This window comes from Sinocyclocheilus anshuiensis, unplaced genomic scaffold, assembly GCF_001515605.1.
Source record: "Sinocyclocheilus anshuiensis isolate Anshui unplaced genomic scaffold, SAMN03320099.WGS_v1.1 scaffold991, whole genome shotgun sequence".
Lineage (NCBI taxonomy): Eukaryota > Metazoa > Chordata > Actinopteri > Cypriniformes > Cyprinidae > Sinocyclocheilus > Sinocyclocheilus anshuiensis.
In genome coordinates, this window is record NW_015547702.1 from 758327 (window position 1) to 781652 (window position 23326).

A 23326-nucleotide genomic window follows, 5' to 3' on the forward strand; every position below is an offset into this window, starting at 1 on the left:
ATGTACTTTTCTACTTGAATGTGTGCGCTTACAGACTGACTTTATATCGACTTGAAGGCATAGTTCAGCCAAAAATTAACACTTTGAAGATATTTAAAAAAAATGTTGGTAACCAAACATATGTTATATTTGTTACATACCTCATAGCATGTAAAAAAAAGCATCTGATTTCGCTCCCTTGGTGACGTGGCAAAGGGAGCTCATTTTAATATTACCGCCCCTTAATCTGTAAGTTTCCACCCACGGCGCCGTCATTTGATTACGCAAGCGACAACGGTGTACCAGCTCTAATGCCATTGCGAAAGTTTGAGCAAAGCATGCTAACTGTTCTGATTTGGCTGCACAGACGAGCACAGAACACTATTTACAGTCCCAGCCTCAGAGACAAGAGAGCAGTGGATTTATTGATTTATTTACTGTATATTGCTGCTGCCACACATCTAAAATAAACATGCAATTTATTTCCCAGCTGTTTACCTTCACAGACGTAACCCACTGTTTTTGTAACTCATGTGTGTGCTTTTAACGTAAACTTGTGTGAATGAGAACTTAGTTTAGTCCTCACATGCTGTGTGACAGCCGCTTTCTGTCCGTGTGCTTCGGATGTGTGCACTCAGAAAACCGTATATCAGAAGTTTAAACTCATATGGTTTAAAACGCATGATTTCAGCGCGATAAACATGATAATCAGAACCAAAACAGATGTTTTTAGCAGGTATGAGTTGTAATGGCGCAGCTCTGTTCTGGAAAAGGGGGCGGGGAGCAGCTGCTCATTTGCATTTAAAGACACAGGCCCGAAAAACAGCGTGTTTCTGCTTCCACTCAAAATAGGCCTTTTCAGAATGATATAATAAATGATCTGTGGAGTATTTTGAGCTGAAACTTCACAGACACATTCTGGGGACACCAGAGACTTATATTACATATTGTAAAAAGGGGCATAATATGTCTCCTTTAAAGCAAAGAAGAATGAGAAATAGAGCCAGATTTTTTAAATATATATTTAAATTTTTGCTTTGAAAAGTATCAATAAAAGTAAGAAACATAAATTGTCATAATTTATACATATACAAAACTGTTAGACACATTATTAGTCACCGTTCATAGTTAACAAAGAACAAACTAAACCTCTGAAATAACTGACAACTGATTGCTGTCCAGCTAATTACTATGTCTTGTTATGAGACCAGTTTAAAGAATAGCTCACCCAAAAATGACAATTTGCTGAGAATTTACTCACCCTCAGGAGATCCAAGATGGGAGCAGATTTAGAGGAATGTGTCATTCCATCACTTGCTCACCAATGGATCCTCTGCAGTGAATGGGTGCCGTCAGAATAGATTTGTTCACTGGAGAAAGCAATATTATGGATAGAGGATTTTGGCCAGAAGCAACAGTTTGAAGTTAAAACGGCTTAACGAGTTTTGTTACAACCATGCAGCTTTTGTCTTCTCAAGACATTAATTACACAAGCTTCAGTCTGGATCCAACCCTTAAAAAATCTGATGACCAAACACCTGAGAAGAGATGATGCCAACCCTGAAACAACATACAGAACTACCAAATTTTGCTATAAGTTTGATTGCAACATATAATCCTTGCTGTTAATAGTGTTCATCGTCTGCTTGATTACGTCATTAACTGATTTTTACCGAACATTTCTGACACTTGACATAGTCACCACTGATAAGCTACTACTAAATATATTGTAGAAACTGAATTTCCTGTAAAGCTGCTTTACAAATAAACTTGAACTGAATTGAATTAACTGATGGACTGGAGTGGTGTGGATTACTGTGATGTTTTTATCAGCTGTTTGGACTCTCATTCTGACGGCACCCATTCACTGCAGAGCATCCATTGATGAGCAAGTGATGCAATGACACATTTCTCATTGAAGAAACAAACTCATATACATCTTGGATAGCCTGAGTCCTGGGTGAACGATTCATTTAACAGACACACAAGCAGATCGTACATTCAAACACTGGCACGGTAACACAATCTCACCAGCATGTAGATTTATTAATTTGTTTAAGGCTCAATGTGTCTCAAGTCATGAAGATACGCTCCGATCTGTCTGTTTCACTCAGGCCGGATGGCCGGTCAGTTCCGTGCATAGATTCAAACACACAACTGTAACAGCAAAATCACTGGAGTAAAGCTCAGTTGGATGCGAGTGAATAGATGTTTAGTTATTTAAGGCATTATCAGCTGATTCACTCACTGGAGTTCAATCAATCTGAGCAAAACAACACACGTTTAAAAGAACAGTAAGTGCACACGTTACAGGACAACTAATCAATCCTTAGGATTGGAACTACAACACCCCATGATGAGATAACAGTAATACAGCATGCTTTACATCAGTGCTTCTCAGCTGGGTTTGCTTCAGGACCAGGACTGTAACCACCAAAGACAGTAAGTCCTCCCCAGTGATTAGAAATGGCCAAATTGTCACCCTAATAATGTAAATTCTTGCACTGATCTGCTGCTCTCCATTACACAGTGCTCTGTTTGTTGTTAGGATGACAAAAAGGTTTTAAAATGACTGCGATGGCCAATCAAATCAAAGTAGGCGGGGCCTAACAGTTCACAGAAGCAGAGCGGTACCAAACATTTAATATTTTAACTGTTTTACGATAGAAATGTTAAACAACAGTAATATCCAGGGATACAAACTACTCAACTTTTTTTTTGTAAATATGGCCATTTTGAATTGAAAATATGGTATCATTTACATGATTAATGTACTTCCTAACTGAATGTGACGAGACAAGAAAAGTTGTGTTCCCTCTCGAGCTTTCACGAGACATCACGGAGATATTTCTCCGTTATGGGAACTCCTTCCCTTCCAACCTTTCCTGAAGTCCTATTGGCTCCCGCCAGTCCAAATGACTGGCCAATTGACGCGAAGTATGCAAATCGCATGCAAATACTGACGAGCTCGAGCGGCAGTATAAAATGCGGTGCACGCGACAATTACGTCAGAATCTTCTACTTCACCTGTTGAATTCACTATGGCAACAATCTGCAAGATCTGCGCGGGACCGATAGAGCCGCCGGATCAGCACGACTACTGCGTCGCCTGCCTGGGCCTGGCCCACGCCGAGGCGGCGCTGGACGAGTCCAACTGCGGGCATTGCGCGGACCTTCCGGCCCGCGTGCTCCAGACCCGCCGCGATGTGGCTCGCGGCCTATTCGGGATGAGGCCCACTGCCGCCAGCATGCCACTGGTGGGCTCTCCCGGTGACGGGAGCGTCGTCTTGTCGCTCCACCAACCCCAACGGTCGCCCCGTTCCCCGGTCTCACTCCCCGAGGACTGCTTCCGCCCTCCTTCCAACATCGCGGAGTTTGTATCCTTTAGCCAGGAGGAGGGGGATGACTCGATGTCCATCTCGGCCTCGGAGAGGGAGGATTGGGCGGGATCGGAGTCCGATCAGCCGGACAGCATGGGGCCCCCAGACCTCCAGGAGGAGCTCATGAGGGTTCTGTCAAGGGCTGTCCAGGAGTTGGAGCTTACCTGGAGTCCTCCAGAGGAGCCTGCCAGGAGTAAGCTTGACTCCTGGTATTTCAGGTCCACCCGGAAAGCTGACTCGAGGACGTCGGTCCCCTTCTTCCCCGACGTACATGAGCAGCTGGTAAAAACATGGTCTGAGACTTTGGGCCGTTTGCGCATTGCGGTCTCCCGCGGCTGCATCAAAGCTTAACATAATAGGCATTAAACATATTAGGCATACAAATAATAGTGCATGTGTTTAAAATATTATTTGCAAATAGTTCAAACTGAACAACTAGAATTAGACCCAGAATTCACATATTCTATTTTTTCATGCTTTATTATAAAAATAAAATTGCTCCCTCTCAATGTTCAAGACATGGTTAGAGAGAAGATTTAACACACACACACACACACACACACACACACACACATACACATATATATATATTGAGCGAGCGGAGCGGAATCTTCAGAAAGGCGCTCTGCGCTCGTAAGGAAATATTACCGCTCACGCTCCGCTCCGCTCACATGCTCTGATCAAGAGTCCCCACGCTCAGACGTCTTCAGGAAAAGAGCTACCAAGCCACTTCTGGAAGTCAATGATGACTTGGGGTCTGCTGGTGTCGGTCCACTGTGTTTTATCAAGTCCAAAGTCAATGCAGCCATCTACCAGGGGCCGGTTGCACCAGCTAGACATAAAAACACTGGGTGTAAGCCCTACGCTTGGCTTTGCAACGTCCTGCTTTACGATAAATATTTACACCTGTTGCACCAACTGAAACTACGATCAGGCGCAACTACGTCTGGCGTACACATTCTCCCTCAGTTATAGATATAGCTGAGACGACGTTCACGTCGCAATGGCTACAACTACTAATATAGAACTGAATTGCTCAAGACATAATATAAGTGAAATCACCGCGCTATTTCATTGAGTAAACATTTCCTAACAAGTCCGCGTTTTTATATCTGAAGTCTCCCTGCACACTCCCATGACAGATTTCATCAAGGTTAAGTAAAATATAATAAATGTAATACAATGCTTCTCTCTAGAGTTATTTTTTTTTATAGCTGACTATCAAGTTTATGTACAATGAATGTCTTACCTGAGGTAAATGTGACTTTACGTGACATTTTGTGTTTTGCTGTCTTTCTGTGTCTGAAAAAACACATTTATGGTTTGTATTTTGTGATAAAATTCACAGAATTTATTTATTTATTTCTGATTAAAAGTAACAAAGCACAAAACTTATTGCGATTATTGGATGGCAGGCACGCTACAAATAATGAATTGAATTAAAGACGTGAAATATTTTCAAGCACACTGTCCTTCCAAGCAAGATGTCAAATGGTTCAGTTTCTTTTAATAATCCCAGTTCATATGTAATATTTTACTGCATATTTATTACATGCTTGACAGAAATATATTTTGTATTCAATGGCGACAGTGTGGTAGGATAGTCTACGCTGAGCATCGCGATTGATATCGCTTAGCCTGCCCGAAAAGACCATAAACATTACAGGTCACGTCTGCAGTAATAATTAACTAACAGACATGAATCCTAAAAACTAATAATGTCCGAGCAAATCATGACTCTTCACTTTACACCTACCTCTGACTAGGCGTAAGATTTCGTGTCAGACGTAGCACTACGCCGAGATGGTGCAACGGGTATAAATTCTACGCACGACTTAAAGCGCATTTTACGTCCAGCCTAGTCTTACAACCGGGTGTACGTCCAGCTGGTGCAACCGGCCCCAGGAGATTTTGGAGCACTTTATCCTTCCATCTGCTGACAAGCTTTATGGAGATGCCGATTTCCTTTTCCAGCAGGACTTAGCACCTGCCCACAGTGCCAAACCACTTCCAAGTGGTCTGCCGACCATGATATTACTGTGCTTGATTGGCCAGCCAACATGCCTGACCTGAAGCCCATATGGAGTCTATGGGATATTTTCAAGAGAAAGATGAGAAACAGTGGATCCGAGCTGAAGCTCAATAGTGCCTCAGCAGAGCCACAGGCGGATCGCTTCCATTCACTCCTCACTGATGCTGGAGTTTGTGCTGAAGGAGCCCCGACCAAGTATTGAGTGCAGAAATGAACTTGAACTTTTGTTTTGCAAATCCTTTTTTTTTTTTATTGATCTTAGGAAATATTCTAATATTGTAGATACTGGATTTTTGACTTTCATGAGCTGCAAGGTCTAATCATCAAAATTATAACTTCCAACTTTTGAAATGTTTTACTTTACATGTAATGAATCTAGAATATATGAAAGTTTCACTTTTTTAAGTTACACAAAAAAAGGCACTTTTTTACGATATTCTATTTTTTGAGATGCACCTGTACTGTGTGTGCGTGTGTGTGTGTGTGTGTGTATATATATATATTATATAGCGCCAACAATGTCAAATTATTAATGATATGAGCAAGTGTCACATATAGTGTGTCTAAGTTACATTATTTGTATGCCACTTTAATTACTTTTTATTGATTTATACTATTATTATTATTATTAAGTATTTATTAGAACAGGCCTGCAGATAAATTTTGGGGTTGTGACCCACCAGTTGAGAACCACTGATTTAGATCATACAGTACGTGGATAAACTGCTGCTTACCATGGGATGATAATAACTTTACTAACCCACATCTCTCTCTGACGGGACTCGCGCTGCATTAGTACATTAATACTGTCCACCTTATTTTTACTGTAAGAATGGATGCAGACATCTATAACTTGAATGTGTGAGGCTTCCGGTGTCATTCATGTCCTGCTATTTTAGCCCTTAAAGCAGTCTAGTATGATGCTTGATTTCAAACTGGTATTTGTTATCATATTATTTTAATGTATTATCACAGTCTTAAATACACTGGATTGTAGTGCAAATAGTTTTACTGTTTACTGCATGTTGTTATTCTTGTATATACAGTATTTACCTAATGAATCAGAAGTCTCGCACATTCACAGAAATGACCTTACTAAGCTGCACAATAAGGTGGACATTTACACTGAGACAAGTCCTACAGTCCAGATCCGGATTTTTCCTCCAGTCACTGAACACACAAACCTACAAACACTGAATACTGCAAACTGCCATGTGCGGTAAAACATGCAAAATACAGACCATCACATCAGTACAGAAGAACTCAGAGTCCTGCAGCTGAAGTCGAACACATCATGCAGTGAGAAATCTGAGGAACACAGTGAGTAATTCCCTCCAGGGACGCTGCAGAGACGAGTCTCTCTCTAGGTGGGACAGAGCACTGTGAATGAGAAATCATGATCAAAATCATCAGATGAGTGTCTGCTTATATGTTATACTAAAGGGAGAAACTAAAGGAGATTTTCTGAAGAATCTTAAAGGAATAGTTCACCCAAAAATGAAAATTCTGTCATTAATTACTCACCCTCATGTTGTTCTAAACCCGTAAGACCTCCGTTCATCTTCGGAACACAAATTAAGATATTTTTGATGCATTTTGACAGCTCTCTGACGCTCCAATAGACAGCAAAGTAATTACCCCGATCAAGGTCCAGAAACGTCCAAAAATAATGACTTTATTCAACAATTCGTCTCCTCCGCGTCACCCTGGTGCCATTTTGGAGAGTATCAGCTGGATGTAAACAGCGTATGCTGTTCTGTGTCATCCACACCACACGGATACGTTGTTTTCGTTCAAATCAAAGCGTAAACACTGTAGAAAAATGATCCGCGTGACGCAGCTGACACAGAATATCATACGCTGTTTGTATTCAGTGGATACTCTCCAAAATGGCACCAGGGAGGAGACGAATTGTTGAATAAAGTCGTTATTTTTGTTTTCTTTGCGCACAAAAAGTATTCTCGTAGCTTCGTAAAATTACGGTTGAACCCCTGATGTCACATGGATTATTTTACCAATCTCCTTGCTAAGTTTCTGGACCTTGATCGTGATAATTACATTGCTGTCTATGGGAGGGTCAGAGAGCTCTCAGAATTCATCAAAAATATCTTAATTTGTGAAAAAAAAAGCTTTTGCTGTTGAACTTTTGCATGGACTCTTCAGAAATTCTCCTTCTACATTACTGGTTGAAAGTTTAGAATAATTGGAATACGAAGTTTTTGAAAGAAGACTCCTCTGCTCACCAAGGCTGCATTTATTTGATTAAAAATGCAGTAAAAACAGTAATATTGTGAAATATTCGTACAATTTAAAATAGCTGTTTTCTATGTGAATATATGTTCAAATGTAATTGATTGCTGTGATCAAAGCTGAATTGATGCTGAAAATTCATCTTTACATCACAGCTATAAATTACATTTACAATATAGTAACACAGAATACAGTTATTTTAAATAGTAATAATACTTCACAATATTACTGTATTTTTGATTAAAAAATGCAGCCTTGGTGAGAAGAAGAGGCTTCTTATGAACAGTAGTGCATATACAAGTCATACACATTACATGAGGGTGAGTAAATAATGACAGAATTCACAATTCTTTTCCTTAGACATGTGTTGGGCCACTAAAAAGAGACTAAACTGAATCACTCAGCAGTGAATGCTATCTGTTGCTATAGTAACGGCAGGGAGACACATTATATAGCAAACACAGGCACAGTGTGATCTAAATGCTCATCATATTACTCATTAACTACACCTCTTACAAACCTCACAGCAACAGAAGAGAAGATGCCATGCAGACAGTGAACAGCTTAAATGTGAGCAGAGCAAAATAATTCTACATTACGGGGATTTTCATGATGATTAGTTAGGGTGTCAATTAAGTTTGCCTTTGCAAACAGTACAACACGATCACTATTTATTACTATTTATTAGTGTCATTCAGAATTAAATTGAGAGCAAACAGGATGCAGAATTGTAATGTGTCAAATCTCTAAATTTAGAGATATATATCCATAAAGTTTCCGCTATGGAATAAAAAAAACGACATTTCATCTCACAATGCTGACTTTCTTTCTTTAACATCTCAGAATTGCGAGTTTATGTCTTGCGATCGAAAGTTATAAACTCATAGTTGTGAGTTAACATCTCGCAATTCTGACTTTTTTCTCCAAATTTTAAGTTATATATAACAAATGCAACTCTGTATCTCGCAATTTCGACTTATAAACATGCGATTGCGCGTTTGCATCTCACAATTCTGAGAAAAAAACCTTAGAACTGCGAGAAAGCCTAAACTCACAATTTTTAAGAATAAAAGTTAGAATTGTGAGATTAAAAGTCATAATTACGTTACTATTTTTTATCCTGTGGTGGAACCACGAAAAATCTACAGAAATAATGTAATTAAAATAAACTTCTAAAGCTATTCCACTAACTCTACATAACCACTTTTTGAACATATTTTTTAATGAATTATTTTATAATACGGAAGTGTCATGTTAAACATAACTGGCTTTGTAGACACTGAAAAATGAGCGCCTTTTCCACTGTGAACACATCAGTTTTGTTTTGTTGTTATGTTACAAATTATTTTACACTTGAATTTTTGCTCTCTTTCATGAAAAACTCCAATAATTGCAGAGCTGACATTATATCCATAATTATATCTCACCGGTACAGGGACACCTCCACACAATTAATGCACTGTGGGATTTTCTGTTATATATTTAGCATTCTGATGTTAATAAAGTTATCTGAATACAGTGTACGGCACTATCACACTTATGGCGTGTTGTAAAACTCGCATTGAACTAATAAAACTTCTCACATTTCTTAAAATTAAAATTTCTTTCTGCCAATCCAATTCAACATCCTGTTCCTTGTGACCAATTCAATTTCAATTCAAACTCATTAACTGAAAGAAAGTCAAAATAATGCTGCAGGGATGATGGTTTTTTTTTTTTTTTTAATGTTTAATGCCTTAAAGGGATAGTTCACCCCAAAATGAAAATGTGATGTTTATCTGCTTACCCCCAGGGCATCCAAGATGTAGGTGACTTTGTTTCTTCAGTAGAACACAAATGATGTATTACCTCTAATACACCACTATGTCCAACTGTCTTTGGGCGCGTGCAGGCATCCGGTGTCACAGTAAACAGATCAACTCTAGTCGCTTTCACAGCCTCATTGTGTTTGTTGTCACACTCTAAACTATTCTAACTCCAACTTTCAGGAAAAATATTTTATTTAAAATAAAGACAGAAAGACTAATGGTGGTGACGCTGAAGTCATGTGACCAATAGTGGTAGGTTTATAGCCTACGTTTAGCTTTTTACTTCTGCTGACTGTATTAAGGTTTTGAAATTCATCAACGTTGCATTCATTTGTGAAGATTATCATGATGAACTAAACATGTAAGAATCATTCACTTTTGTTAGTCACAGATCTTATTTACTGCAATATTCCAAAATCCTACTGGGTTTTGTCGGGTGAATCAGGGTGATGTGAACTTAGGGTTTGGCCTACAAAAACATGTCATCACTGCAGCGCTCTATTCTTAAATAGTATGCATTCGGTTCGTTGTGCTGCTGTTACCTTTGAGGATGTAGTCTGTGAGGAGGCTTGGGACTTTATCGCTGTCATCTCTCATGGCTTCTAAAACTGTAGGAAAGCACATGTCATGATTTAAAGTACGTGCATGCTACTAACAACCTGCAGCAGAAAAAAACAGGGTATTCATGTTAAATAAAAGCACTTTGTCTCACTTTTGGTAAAAATCTGAAGGTCTTGGAGTGACGGTGGTCCGTCTTTTCTCTCGTAAGGGATGACTGTTGTTACATACTGAATAAAAGCACAGATGAGAGGGGTTGAACATGCCAGACAGACATGGGATCAGTCTCAAAACATCTGCAGTCTTGGAAAATCTACTTAGAACTTTTTTAAAATTTACAATCTCTTTATATACATTTCTGCAATCACAGTAGTATTTTGTGATGCAACAACAATGAAGATGTATATACAGTGGGTACGGAAAGTATTCAGACCCCCTTAAATTTTTCACTCTTTGTTATATTGCAGCCTGCTGTGTGTACATTAATGAGGAAAAAAAATTAACTTAAATGATTTTAGCAAATGGCTGCAATATAACAAAGAGTGAAAAATTGAAGGGGGTCTGAATACTTTCCGTACCCACTGTATATATATATGTATATATATATATATATACAATGTAAGATCTCTATTAGGGTGGCCACATTAAACCTGAACAGATACATTTACATGAAATACAACTAAGTAACCTGATTGACAGAACGCCTATAATGGCCAAAAAGATAAGTGGCATCCAGCTGGCAAGGTTTCTGCAGATACTGTATTAGATGTGAATTTTAGGAGCAGATTCGACACTCCCAGAAGAGCAGAAAAGAGAAAGCCAGAGATATAGGCACCTGTTTCTCCCCGCGCACATTGCCAAAAGTGTGGCGAAAGCCGTTCTGAATGGCAGAAGAGATTCCCTCCATGCTGAAGCGCTACAGGCACAGAACAGAAGAGAGAGAGCGGGACAGAAAGAACAGAATGAAAGAGAAATCAAATCACATCAGCTACAGCAAGAGGTATCTGAGGAAGAAGAAAGAGCTCGTCAAAAACCTGGAAAAGATGTGTTTCCAGACCAGCAGCCACTTGTGATTGAATTTTGTCACAGTGGGTTTGGGTTGTGATGGGCATCAGCATTTAAACACTGAACAACACACATACATAGAGCTCATCAAATACAGTATGGTAAACTAAAGCTCAAACATGCTCAAGCGCGATTGAGATTCTTTACCATTTTTGACGAGCTCTATGTATGTGTGTTGATGTTTATATGTGAATGAAAACCTAAATTAAATCTGTTCAGAGGACTTGGATTAAACTGCTTGATTCATGCCTTACATTTTCTATGTTTTGATGCAGCTTGACAATTTTGCTTGCATGAGCTTTAATGAGTGGATGAGAAATGCTAAGAAAATATTAAAAATGTCTTCTCTTGTGTTCTCTAGATAAGTCTTATGGGTTTGAAATAAAGGCCGTTTGAGTTGTTTCTCCTTTTCAGTAGCACTTAAATAACACCAGTTTTTACAGTTTTATTCCTATATAGATTTGGTTTGTTCATATATCATTTACATGATTTATACATTTTATTTCTAAAAAACGTTGATTTTCTGGATGTATTTTTGGATTTATAGAGTTATAAAATGAGAAAATCTCTTTTTATGACTCCATGAATTAGAAAATATTGTCAACATTTTTCCAAAATCCCCTCTGTAAAAACATAACTCTAATATGTCAGCAAAATAAAAGGATTTTTTTAACCTGGCTTTATCCAGATATCTGTTCAGGTAATGTATGTAAATTAGTGCGTATTTAAATATATAGTGCCTGATTTGCATATTTAAACCTATCATTTCAGAAATCTTGTAATAAAAATGTTTGCAATTTGAGAAAATCAAGTCCCATTTATTATTTTATTTTATTATTATTTTATTTTTTTATTTTTGAAAAAGCCCCACTTGGAAATATGTCAAACTATTGTAGTTAAGTCGTTCATAACTTCATGCAGACTTTAAAGGGTTATAGATCTGCTTTGTAATTCAAATATCTGGATGCAAAGTAGGGCTGCACGATAAATCGAAATGGAATCGAGATCGCGATTCGACAGAAGCTGTGATTGTCATGCGAATCTTTCAGTGAAGCACGGAACCGGCATTACTATCAAAATGCGCATGACAATTGCATTCAATTAATCGTGCAGCCCTAATGCAAATTGACAAATAATTTGTTCAATAAGATAAACAAATAAATTGTTCAATAAGATAAACACTTCGCCCAAGAATAGTTAACCCAAAAATGAACATTCTGTCATCATTTACTCACCAAACAGATGATGGTGGTCCCCATTCACTTCCATAATTTGGAAAAAAATATTATGGAAGTCATTGGGGATCAGAAATTGCTTGGTTACCAACATTCTTCAAAATATCTTAAAGTCCCCCTGTAGTCAAATATTTTATCCCTTAAAACTTATCTTTGATCATCAAAATGACATATTTAAACTGTTTACATCGCGATTAATCGCATCCATAATAAAAGTTTGTGTTTACATAAATACATGTGTGTGTACTGTGTATATTTATTCTGTATATATAAAGACACACACATACAGCATATATTTTGAAAATATTTACCTGTATTTACAAGTATGCAGCACTAATAAAAACACAAATACTTCCGCTAAACGTCCCAATCTAGCGACTCACAGAAGACGGCAGCCTCTCTGATGCAGACGCGCTCTTCACTTTCCTCTTCTTTTTCAGCATCTCTCGGTGGACCTTCTGCCGGTTCTGTACGTCTATGAGAACCGCGATGAAGCTGTTCTTCACCTCCTTCTCAAACTCCAGCTCATCTCTGATGGCCAGCTGCTGGATGAGCTCCTCTGAATAGCTGCGTATGGCCGTCTCCACGTCCTCCAGCTCGTCGTTCAGCTCCAGCGCAGACATCAGCCTCACTCCTGCACAGACAGCACACCTCAGACACGCCTCCACAGCCCTACACCTGACCTCCAGAGGGACGTACTCACGCTCCTCGGAGATCTGGCTGCTGTGAGACCTCTGCGTCTTCTGAGAGATGAGCGAGAGCTCTGAGTGTGGAGCGATCCGCGCTGATTCCATCTCTGGGGAGTCCTGCATGAGCTCCTCTAGCTCCTCAATCACCTAAAGATGCATTCAGATTTTATCAAAAACGTTAAATTGTGAAATATTATTGCAATTTAAAATAACTGCATATGAATATCATTTAAAATGTGATGTATAGCAAAGCAGAATTTTCAGTATCCATTACTCAAGTCTTTAAAATAAGTTTAATCATTTTATTTAAAGGTGACATATCATGAAAATCTGACTTTTCCAGGTTTTAAGTGCTATAATCAGGTCCCCGGTGCATCTACCAACCAAGAAAACGTGAAAAAGATTAACCCAGTAACTTTGTTTTGGTACGCCTTTTTCTGCAAGCGTCTGGGAAAAACGAGCGCGTATGATTTCGCTCTCCTAGTGACGTTGCAAAGGGATCTCATTATAATATTACAGCCCCTTAATCTGTAAGTTTCCACCAATGGCGTCATTATTGTGTTTTCGCAAGCGACAACGGTGTACCAGTTCTAATGCCATGGTGAGAGTTTGAGCAAAGCATGCTAACTGTTCTGTCTTTGGCTGCACAGACGAGCACAGAACACTATTTACAGTCCCAGCCTCAGAGACAAGAGAGCAGTGGATTTATTGATTTATTTACTGTATATTGCTAAAATAGGCCTTTTCAAAATGATATAATAAATGATCTGTGGATTCTTTTGAGCTGAAACTTCACAGACACATTCTAGGGACACCTGAGAATTATATTACATATTGTAAAAAGGGGCATAATATGTCTCCTTTAATTTAATTTAATTTTATTTTATTTTATTTCAGGTTTTTCATAATTTTTCTGCAAACCGTGATACTTTTAGGGAAATTTGTTTTCTTTTTTTCCCAGATTGTGTTTTATTATTTATGGAATAAAAAAGGTAATTGTGAATTTTTCTCTCACTATTCAGACTTTGTTTATAGTTTACATCTCAAGAGTTTATATCTCACAACTAACTAATTGTGAGATAAAGAATCGCAATTACCTTTTTATTTTTTATTCTGGCATAAAAATAAAAATTACCCAATTTTTCAAAATCTTATTTTTAATGGATGAATTTAATTTCAGTAATCAAAAAGCATGTCTAATTCACAAAACGTACACAATTTACAAGCAATTTATAAAAAATGTAACCCCCCCCCCCCCCCCAGAATTCTTTGAGGAATAGAAAGATCAAAAGAACAATTATTTGAAATCTTTTGAAACATCATAAATGTTTTTACTCTCACTTTGCGTCCTTGCTAAATAAAAGTATTAATAAAAGTATTCATGTATTTTTCTTGTACTATTCTAATGTTTGTTTGTAATATTCAATTGATGTTCATTTCTCAAAAGTAAAGTGTCCATGAACTATGGAAAGGCGCTGTATGAATTATACAGTTCAAAGGTTTGGGGTCAGTATTTGCTTGGCCAAAGCGGTTCATTGTTTTCTGGTTCTTTTGATCGTACAGCTCTTTGATTGTCTGTGAGGACTGAGGTTGGGTCCTCACCTGTTCAGCAGTGAGCAGCGGCTCCTCGTTGATGCAGGACACAATGATGGAGTGCATGTCCATCTGCTCCCTCAGGTCCTCATCATCAGACAGGTCCAGGTTCACACTCTCCATCCGCTGACGGACCGAGACAGAGGAAGAGTTACTGCGGGGCTGAATGCGGTCACTGTCAGCGGACACAGGCTCGAGACTGAGACTCACCGGTCTGTCCTCAATGCTCAGCGCTGAGAGGTGAAGTGAGCGAGCTTTAGACTGACTCCAGTCCACCGGCATCACACTGCCATAGTTATCCGTGAGAGCCTCCCAGATCCTGCACGGAGGAGAGGGAGTCTGTGAGCAAAGCCCCTTTCTCACACAGAAGACACAAAGAGCCAATAACCCTTCAAATTATTCACAATGGCTAATTTTTTACATTTGGTCAAAAAACTGTCATTTTAGAACTTTTATACATTTTTACACTTTCATAATTTGAAGTACTTTCACTTCAGCAATAATCTGCTCAGCATGTACCGTGTATAAACTATTACTGTACAACTGTTTCAGTTCTGCTTCATGATGAATCATGCTTGTATACATGAGACACAGTAAACATCCACAGTCACGTGACCTCTTGACATAATAATCAATCTCTTGGCTATCAGCAAGGTATCATCTGCGCACATTTCACAAGATGAACCATAATACATTAGATGTTATTCCACTCCAGCATCCTGTCATGACTCACGCACTCATTAGACGCTTGCAGAATGTCTTCAATGGTCCACTGATGAAAATAACAACCATGATGATGCACATTAATGCCCCGATGCATGCTTTTCTTTACTTACTCATCGCATTTCAGGGTCGTATCCTCATTTATCGGCGTCATTTGGTTTATTGCGTCCGGTTTAGGGTTTACATTTTGGAAGCATAATTGTAACTTCTCGTCGAAGTGTGTGATCATGTCCTCTGTGTAAGGGCTCGTCTCAAACGCGAGCTCTGTGACAGAAACCCCATCCAGCAGCAGCGACATGTCTTCAGCGTTCACTCGAACCCGCTCCACATGAGTATTTCGTCCCGTTCCGCTCTTGAATGCGTTAAAATCGTGCCACTCGTCGTCATCTCGCCGCGCTGAAGGCTCCGCCATAAACGCAACCGGAGAGATGTGCTCGGTACCGACGAACCCTACTACGGCGAAAACACAGCTCATGAATATTAATTAGCACATACTTGCGCTGCGTAGAAGCCTTTCGAGTCCAGCAGCGTATACTAATTAATATTCATGAAGTTCAGTCAACGTATGCTTTGCAGCCAAAGTTAAACCAAACCCACTTGAAGGTATAATAATAATAATAATATCTCTGGTTAAACCCGTTGAATGAACGTCGCGAAGCCTTCACCATAGTAAGATTGTAGGAACGTTAATCATACCGTTAAGTATTTGATGAATTGGAATGTAATTTATAATGCAACGAGACATTTTACTTGTATAAACATGAATATTTTGTGGTTTTTGTAATAATCATTTATATTAATTTTATTTAAAATATGAAAAAATAATTAAAATGTGTCAAATAAATAGCTATTTTTAAATAGATCGTTTTTGTACCACAATGAAAATAAAAAAATGAATGCCTAAAACTATCCATAATTTAGAATGATTAAAATTGTGTTTATTATAAATGTTTGAATTTATCATATTTATGCGATCAAATAAAAAAAACAAAACAAAAAAACAAGTTAAATCTTGCATTTTCTGTTTGGAAATACTAGTTTTATGTTTTAGACAGAAGTGGCTAGAAGGGATAGCGATGTCCGATTCATGAATGAACTTTTCTTTTGAGTCGAATCTTTTCAATGAATTGGTTCACAATAAAACTGTTGGCAGAACTGACCTAAATGACTCACGAGTCGCTTTGAATCAGACTGAGTACTTCTCGAACAGTTCTCTTTTTTTCCGAATTTGACAAATTTGACAAATAAGATTAATTAATAAAAATGTTTTGCCTTTGTTTGTCAATTTTAATGGTATATGTTTTTGACGCTATTATGATTTTTTTTATTTTAAGTGTTGTGTTTATTGAGACGTGTTGTGTTTTTCATTCAAGCCATAAAAGTACTTTGGAAATGCAATAGGCTGGTTTACAAGTCTAAAATATATCTAAAATGTAATAAGTAGTGTATTTCAATTACTATGTCAAAGTAACGTAACTGATTACATTTGTTTACTTTTCCAAATGTCTAATGTTTTCAACTGTTAATCATTCTCAACCCTGTAAAGCAGGCAGAGTTAACCTTACTGTACTCAACACTGATTACTGTCACTTTCCAAATCCTTCATCACTTGAATTAAGATTATGATCATTTAATTTTAAAGCACAGCCAGCACAAAATCAGACTTTTTCTCAGTAACTGATTACAATTACATTTATTTTGTCATTAAATTGCGTAATTTCGTTACATGTAAAGTTGCTTGTGAGGCAGCAGCGTGTTCCTGCGCTCTGCTCGTGTTGTTGCAGGACTCGGTTCCTCCGGAAGGTGGCGCTCTAGTGACTCGACACCGACGCTTCAGCAGCGCGGGAAGAAGGAACCAGCCGGAAGCGGCGAAAGCGCAAACATGGAGGCCGCTGTGTTTATTTCGTCCCTCGTCGACTGCTGTGCTTTAATATTCCTCTCCGTGTATTTCGTATCCTTCCTAAACTCTCGAGCTGAGTGAAGATGTGCGTCAGTGAGCACAGCAGCTGCAGGCTGTGAGTGCTGGTCATTCAGGAGGATGTATCTGTATAATGAGTGTTTCTCTGCATTACCGTGTTTTACTAGGATTGAGTGAAGGGGTTAAACGTCGTGATCTCTCCTGTTCTGAGCTGAGGAAGCTCATAATAACTGTGAGAGATCGCATTGTTGTTATTAATGATCTGTATATTATTTCCCTAACTGCATGCTCAGATTATTACTCTGTCTGATCTGGAGTGTGACTACATCAATGCTCGATCCTGCTGCTCCAAGCTAAACAAAGTGAGGCTGATGGCAAACTTCTTTCTTTACAGTTCAGTTATTCGAGAACATATGTGCAGTGCGGTTCAAAAGCTGAAAGCAGAAATCTGAGTCGTTGTTTTGTGTTTACTTGAACATTGAGCAAATGAAATGCAGCAAAGACAGTGAATGTAACAATGAGGATTCTGCACCAGTGCTGTAAATAAGTTCATTCGTGACATTGATCATGACTCTTTGAATGAAGCACAGTGTCATGCTGGAGAACATGATCCTCAGGTTTTGCTCAGCTCCAGGGTTTCTGTCATTAAAGCAAAGGGCTACCAGTTTCAAGTTTTTGAACAGTATGATTTTTAATATTTTTTAAAACAAGACTCTTCTGCTCACCAAGCATGCATATATTTGATTCAAAATACAGCATAAGCAGTAATATTGTGAAATATTTTTACTATTTAAAATAGCTGTTTTTTATGTTAAGATCTGTTAAACTAATTTATTTCTGTGATGCGCAGCTGTATTTTCAGCATCATTACTCCAGTCTTCAGTGTCACATGATCTTCAGAAATCATTCTGATATGCTGATTTGCTGCTTAAGAAACATTTATTATTATTATTATGATGTTGAAAACAGCGGAGTAGAATTTTTTTCAGGTTTCTTTGTTGAATAGAAAGTTCAAAAGAACAGCATTTATCTGAAATGGAAATCGTTTGCAACATTATAAATGTCGATTTAACACATCCATGATAAATAAAAGTATTGATTTCTAAATAAATGCTGGTCTTTGGATCTTTTTATTCATCCAAAAATCCTGAAAATGTACTTAACTGTTTCAGTTATTGATAATAATAATCAGAAATGTTTCTCGAGCAGCAAATCAGCATATTAGCATGATTTCTTTAGATCATGTGACACTGAAGACTGGAGTAATGATGCTGAAAATATAGCTTTGATCACAGAAATAAATTACATTTTAACATATACTCACATAGAAAACAGTTATTTTAAATAGTACAAATATTTCACATTATTACTGATTTTGCTGTATTTTGGATCAAATAAATACAGGCTTGGTGAGCAGAGGAGTCTTCTTAAAAAATCTTACTGTTTAAAAATCTTCCCGTTTTGACTGGTAGTGCATCATTTCAGATCAAATGTAATCTCAGAAATGTGAGAGACAGGGAAGCAGCAGGAACGTGATTTTTAATTCATTATCTGACAGCAGCATTGCTATTATTTGAACGTTTCCATTTTCAGGACAAATCAAACAAACTTCAAAAGAAACACCGTTGGAAATGCTCTGTATATGTGCTCCTATCTGATGTTTTGTTCTGGCGGTGATGCTGTGGTTTGTGTTCAGTGGGTCATTCCTGAGATGATCGCTCAGGCTCTGGCCACGGTCCTGATGCTGGTCTCCATGCACTGGTTTGTGTTCCTGCTCAACCTCCCTGTGGCATCCTGGGACGTTTACAGGTGATTCAGCCCAACCACACCTCACTCACTGCATATATACACCCGAGGAGCGCTCCAGCTAACTGTCGGTGGTGTGTGTGAGCAGATACGTGAAGGTTCCCATGGGGAACATGGGAGTGTACGATCCCACAGAGATTCACAACAGAGGCCAGCTCAAGTCCCACATGAAGGAGGCCATGATCAAACTGGGCTTCCACCTCCTCTGCTTCTTCATCTACCTGTACAGGTAAACACACACAGCCTCTGAAGCTTATTCTGGCCAAGAAGCGTCCACTTAAACAGGAGGAGACTGACGCTTGGGTCGCGGATACATTTGAAAATGCAGCTGACATCAACCGCATCTGTTGTTAACAAAAGAGAAGCTTTAAGCTCTATGCTTAAACATTTAAAAAGGAAAGAAATTAAGACGGATATTTGTAGCTTTACTGTAAGTTTTACAGTTGTTCTAATAATAATATGATTAAATAATAGTAAAAAAAATAGTATTGGAATAGCAACATTTCTTAAAGTAATAATAAAATGAAAAATAATGTAATAATAATTACTATTATTGTCAGTGTTTTGTTTATTATTAGCTACAATAACAGTAATAATTACTAGTGTTAATATGTATCATTATACTTATTCAGTGTATTGTATATATAATTAACAGTACTACAAATGATTCGTTTTTATCATTATCAACAATCTTTATTATTATTCACTTTTATTGTAATTATACTTTTATTTGACCAACTCTGTTTTTATTTTACAGTAGAATAGTATTGCAATAGTAATGTATATTTATTATTTTATTCATATATTTATTTTGAATGTAAATATCAATCTATATTAAATACTAAGTCATAATTATTAATGTTTTTATTAACATTAGTTTTATTAACAATGATTATATTTTTTATTAAATACTCAATTTTTACGTTGTTGTGACTTTTTTATTTAAATCGTAATCAAAAAATATTTTGAATTAACAATAATTATTGATAATGATTACTTTTCAATTTAATTAATAATTATTATTGTTATATGGTCATATTGAGCGGGTGAAAAAACCTTGTTTTTTTTTACCTCGGTTGATCACACGCCTGCATACTGCATTCAACAAAACTTCATCAAATCACACACAGTGTAGAACTGAACTCTCACATGCGTTTCAGTGTTCAGATGAAATGTTAAAGAGCTGGTAACAGTAGCTGGAGTGTTAATGTCGAGTGTGTAAATGAGGTTTGTTATTTTCTCTGCTGTTTTGCAGCATGATCCTGGCTCTCATCAACGACTGACCCGCAACACAAACTGCCAAATCATGAACTGGCCTTTACATATTGTGAAGAAACTCCATGCATCCCAATCAGAAGATCAGCCCAGCTCTCCTCACTAATGACCCTCAGAAACGGCACGTCTGTGGCCCACAAACCCCCCACCGCAGGCGCTCTCCTTTGGACTCTCTGAATCTTGCACTGCTTCTCAGGGCTGAAGCATCAAGACAGTCGCACTGAATCACGAATCATCTGTTTGACCAGCAACTGCACACACAACAAGCTCACAGTTTCCACCACTGGATACTAAATAAAAGAATACAAGGTAATTGTGACTATCACACAATTCAGATGTTTTTTCTTGCAATTCTGAGAAAGAATGGCGAGATTTTGAGATATATTAGGATTCTGAACTATATACATATATATGAAGAATTGTGAGAAACAAAGTCTGAATATATTTTGTAATTCTGAATTTATATTTCATAATTATGACTTTTTCCCCTCAGAATTGCAAGATTGTACCGGACAATTCTGAGTTCGTATTGTACATACAAAAACATTTCGTTTTTCGCGTACTGCATTGTGAAATAAAACTCAGAATTAACTCAGAAAAAGTCTGAATTGCAAATATTCAGATTATGTGATTAAAAAATAAAAACTAAACTTGCGGAATTGTGAGAAAAAAAGTCTCGTTTATATCTAACAATTCTGACTTTTTTTTTCTTCTCAGAATTGCAAGATACAAAGTCTGATTTATGAGATATAAACTAAAAAAGAAAAAAAAAAAAACTTACGTCCTCATTTATTTCATCCCGTGGCAGAAACAAGCCTCCATACATTCACCCACCAAAACCAAAAGAAAAAAATGTTTTACATAAAGATAACGAAGCCTGTTTTAGGACCAAGACTTTTGGGACAATTAAGCACATCTTAACCTGCACTGTGTCGTTAATGTAAGGTCCTTTTTTTTTCATAATTCTTATTACACTCCATAATAGAAGTTAAATGGGTACAACTATTACTGTGATGCACATATATTACCATTTACATTTTTATGATTTAAATATTGTCATTTTTACAGCAATGAGAACGGTTTTTTTTGTTGTTGTTGCATTACAATAATAATGACAAATTGGAATCAAAACGTGCTTAACTGTCGTCTAAATGTCAGTGCAAGAAGTCTTGATGGTTTAAAATATATGCATAATTTTTTTGATGAGCTGGACATGTTCTTAAGTTTCATGATTTTGTTTCCTCATCCACTTGCATGCTTTTGTAAACTGTTATTGGAAGCGTTGTCTGTGTATGTAAACTTGTTTACAGCTGAACGGCGTGTGACTCAAAGATTATTGCTCTAGAATAAGCAGAACAAGCACTAATGTGTTCATCACAGATCCGGTCTGAATCACATCAGAGCCGTTTCACCAGCTTCCTGCTAATGACATTTCAATGGCTTGTTTTGAGCAGATATCATTGATTTTTGTGTCTCCTGCTTTTTATGTTCAAGAACGAGTCGGAGTTTTATCAGATCAGACCAGCTGAGATTTGATGATGTTTAAGTGAAATTTCGTCCATGTAGGGGTGAATCTCACAAAACCTGGACCCCAAAAATCACAAGAAATAAATTATATTTTGTTTAAAGAAACGAATGTTTAGAACCCTTAAAAATATTTTTAAATGTTATTTTAATGAAAATTAAGCACATTTTTCTTACAGAATTGTCATTAGTGCGCCTGTATTTTTTACTCCTGGGTATTTTTTCAGTGGTGCTTTAATTACAGTAATAAATATTCAGTTGTCAAGATTCATCAAATTTAAATTCTAAAAATGTTTTGTATTTCTATATCATAGTATTTGCTGTGCTAAAAAACGGGTGTTATTTTCTTTACACAAAATATTTTTCTCTGATTTTGAATTGTGGATTCACCATTGCTGAGGTTAATGAATGCTGGGTAAGCAGGGGTGTGGTTTTGATCAAACACTACGCAGCGTCACATGATCTTCTTTGAGTTTGATCAGTCAGTGTTCTGTGTTGAATAGCACTGTTCAATAGCTGTTCATGTCTCATCATTTGAGAGGGTTTGGTTTGTAAGTATGTGAGATCTGTCATCGGTTTTGTTTAGTTCTTTTGAATATTTGCGTTTGTGGGGTTTATTAAATAAAAAAAGGTGACCATGAATAGCACGTTTTCACAATTCATTCATATTCAGTTCATTGCACATTATGATTCACAATCCAGTTTTGTTCTCAAACTAAATTTTGATTTCTTCAGAGAAAATGGAAAAACCTAAATGATATTGGATATTTTCTCAAAACTAGAATGCCTAAAATGTTTGCTGTTGTAATACATCTGATATCAGTGTTATTTTAGTATTATTGAGATTAGTTTTTATCACAATCATTAAGATTTTAATATTGAGATCAATTTCTATATTTTTTTCATGTATAGTTATTCATTTGTATTCCAGTTTGTTTTAAAGGTGCAGTAGGAGATCTTGGAAAATGCTAACTTTAGCCTGATAGCACTGAAAGCCAACGTCCCACCCTCCCTGCAATCGCCGTCCAAAGCCACGCGCCCTGAACGCATATACGCTCACAGATCAGAATACCAGAGACAACATTACTACAATAGGCTACATCAGCGGTTCCCAATTCCAGCCCATGTTCCGAAGTGAAGTAAACTTAAACGGATTTCCCCTGCTCAGTGAGGAGGGAGCAATGAACACTGTGTAGGGATCATATCGATCGGAACACAGTTCATGCACGTAGCTCACTTCTAACGAGCTGGTTATATGAATCAGGTGTGTTAACTAAGCGAGACGTGCAAAATATGCAGAGCGGGGGGCGCGAGGACTGGAATTGGGAACCGCTGGGCTACATCATGTGTCATTCACTGTGAGAAAACTTTAAAAGTACTACTATACCAGGAAGGAAGATCGGGTTGTTGATGCTTGTCTGCCATTCTCGCTCTGTCTGCACAGCGTGCGTGAACGCGCTGATGACGTATACTGTCTGCGCGAACCGGGTG

The 23326-nt window shown here is 37.6% G+C and overlaps 2 protein-coding genes across 3 annotated transcripts; one reads left to right on the forward strand and one right to left on the reverse strand.

Annotated features, from left to right (window-relative positions):
• Positions 1–1901: 1901 nt before the first annotated feature.
• On the reverse strand, positions 1902–15750 carry fez2a (fasciculation and elongation protein zeta 2a). 2 transcript variants are annotated; one of them, XR_001635888.1, is made up of 9 exons: positions 15426–15750; positions 14800–14908; positions 14599–14715; positions 13011–13143; positions 12691–12941; positions 10162–10237; positions 9992–10057; positions 6633–6754; positions 1902–2136 (listed from the first exon to the last, which is right to left on the reverse strand). XR_001635888.1 is itself a non-coding variant. In XM_016506729.1 (9 exons), the coding sequence occupies exons 1-9, from the start codon at positions 15722–15724 to the stop codon at positions 6755–6757; spliced, it is 1149 nt and encodes a 382-aa protein (XP_016362215.1). In that variant the 5' UTR covers positions 15725–15750; the 3' UTR covers positions 6682–6754. The 2 variants fall into 2 exon arrangements, 1 of the variants encoding a protein (XP_016362215.1); XM_016506729.1 differs by lacking the exon at positions 1902–2136 and adding an exon at positions 10843–10923 and having other exon boundaries at positions 6682–6771.
• Positions 15751–17161: 1411 nt separating this feature from the next.
• LOC107703927 (protein cornichon homolog 4) lies at positions 17162–20729 on the forward strand. The gene is made up of 5 exons (XM_016506736.1): positions 17162–17263; positions 17524–17592; positions 18927–19039; positions 19125–19265; positions 20292–20729. Exons 1-5 carry the CDS (start codon positions 17195–17197, stop codon positions 20317–20319), a joined length of 420 nt encoding a protein of 139 aa, XP_016362222.1. The 5' UTR covers positions 17162–17194; the 3' UTR covers positions 20320–20729.
• The last annotated feature ends 2597 nt before the right edge of the window (positions 20730–23326 follow it).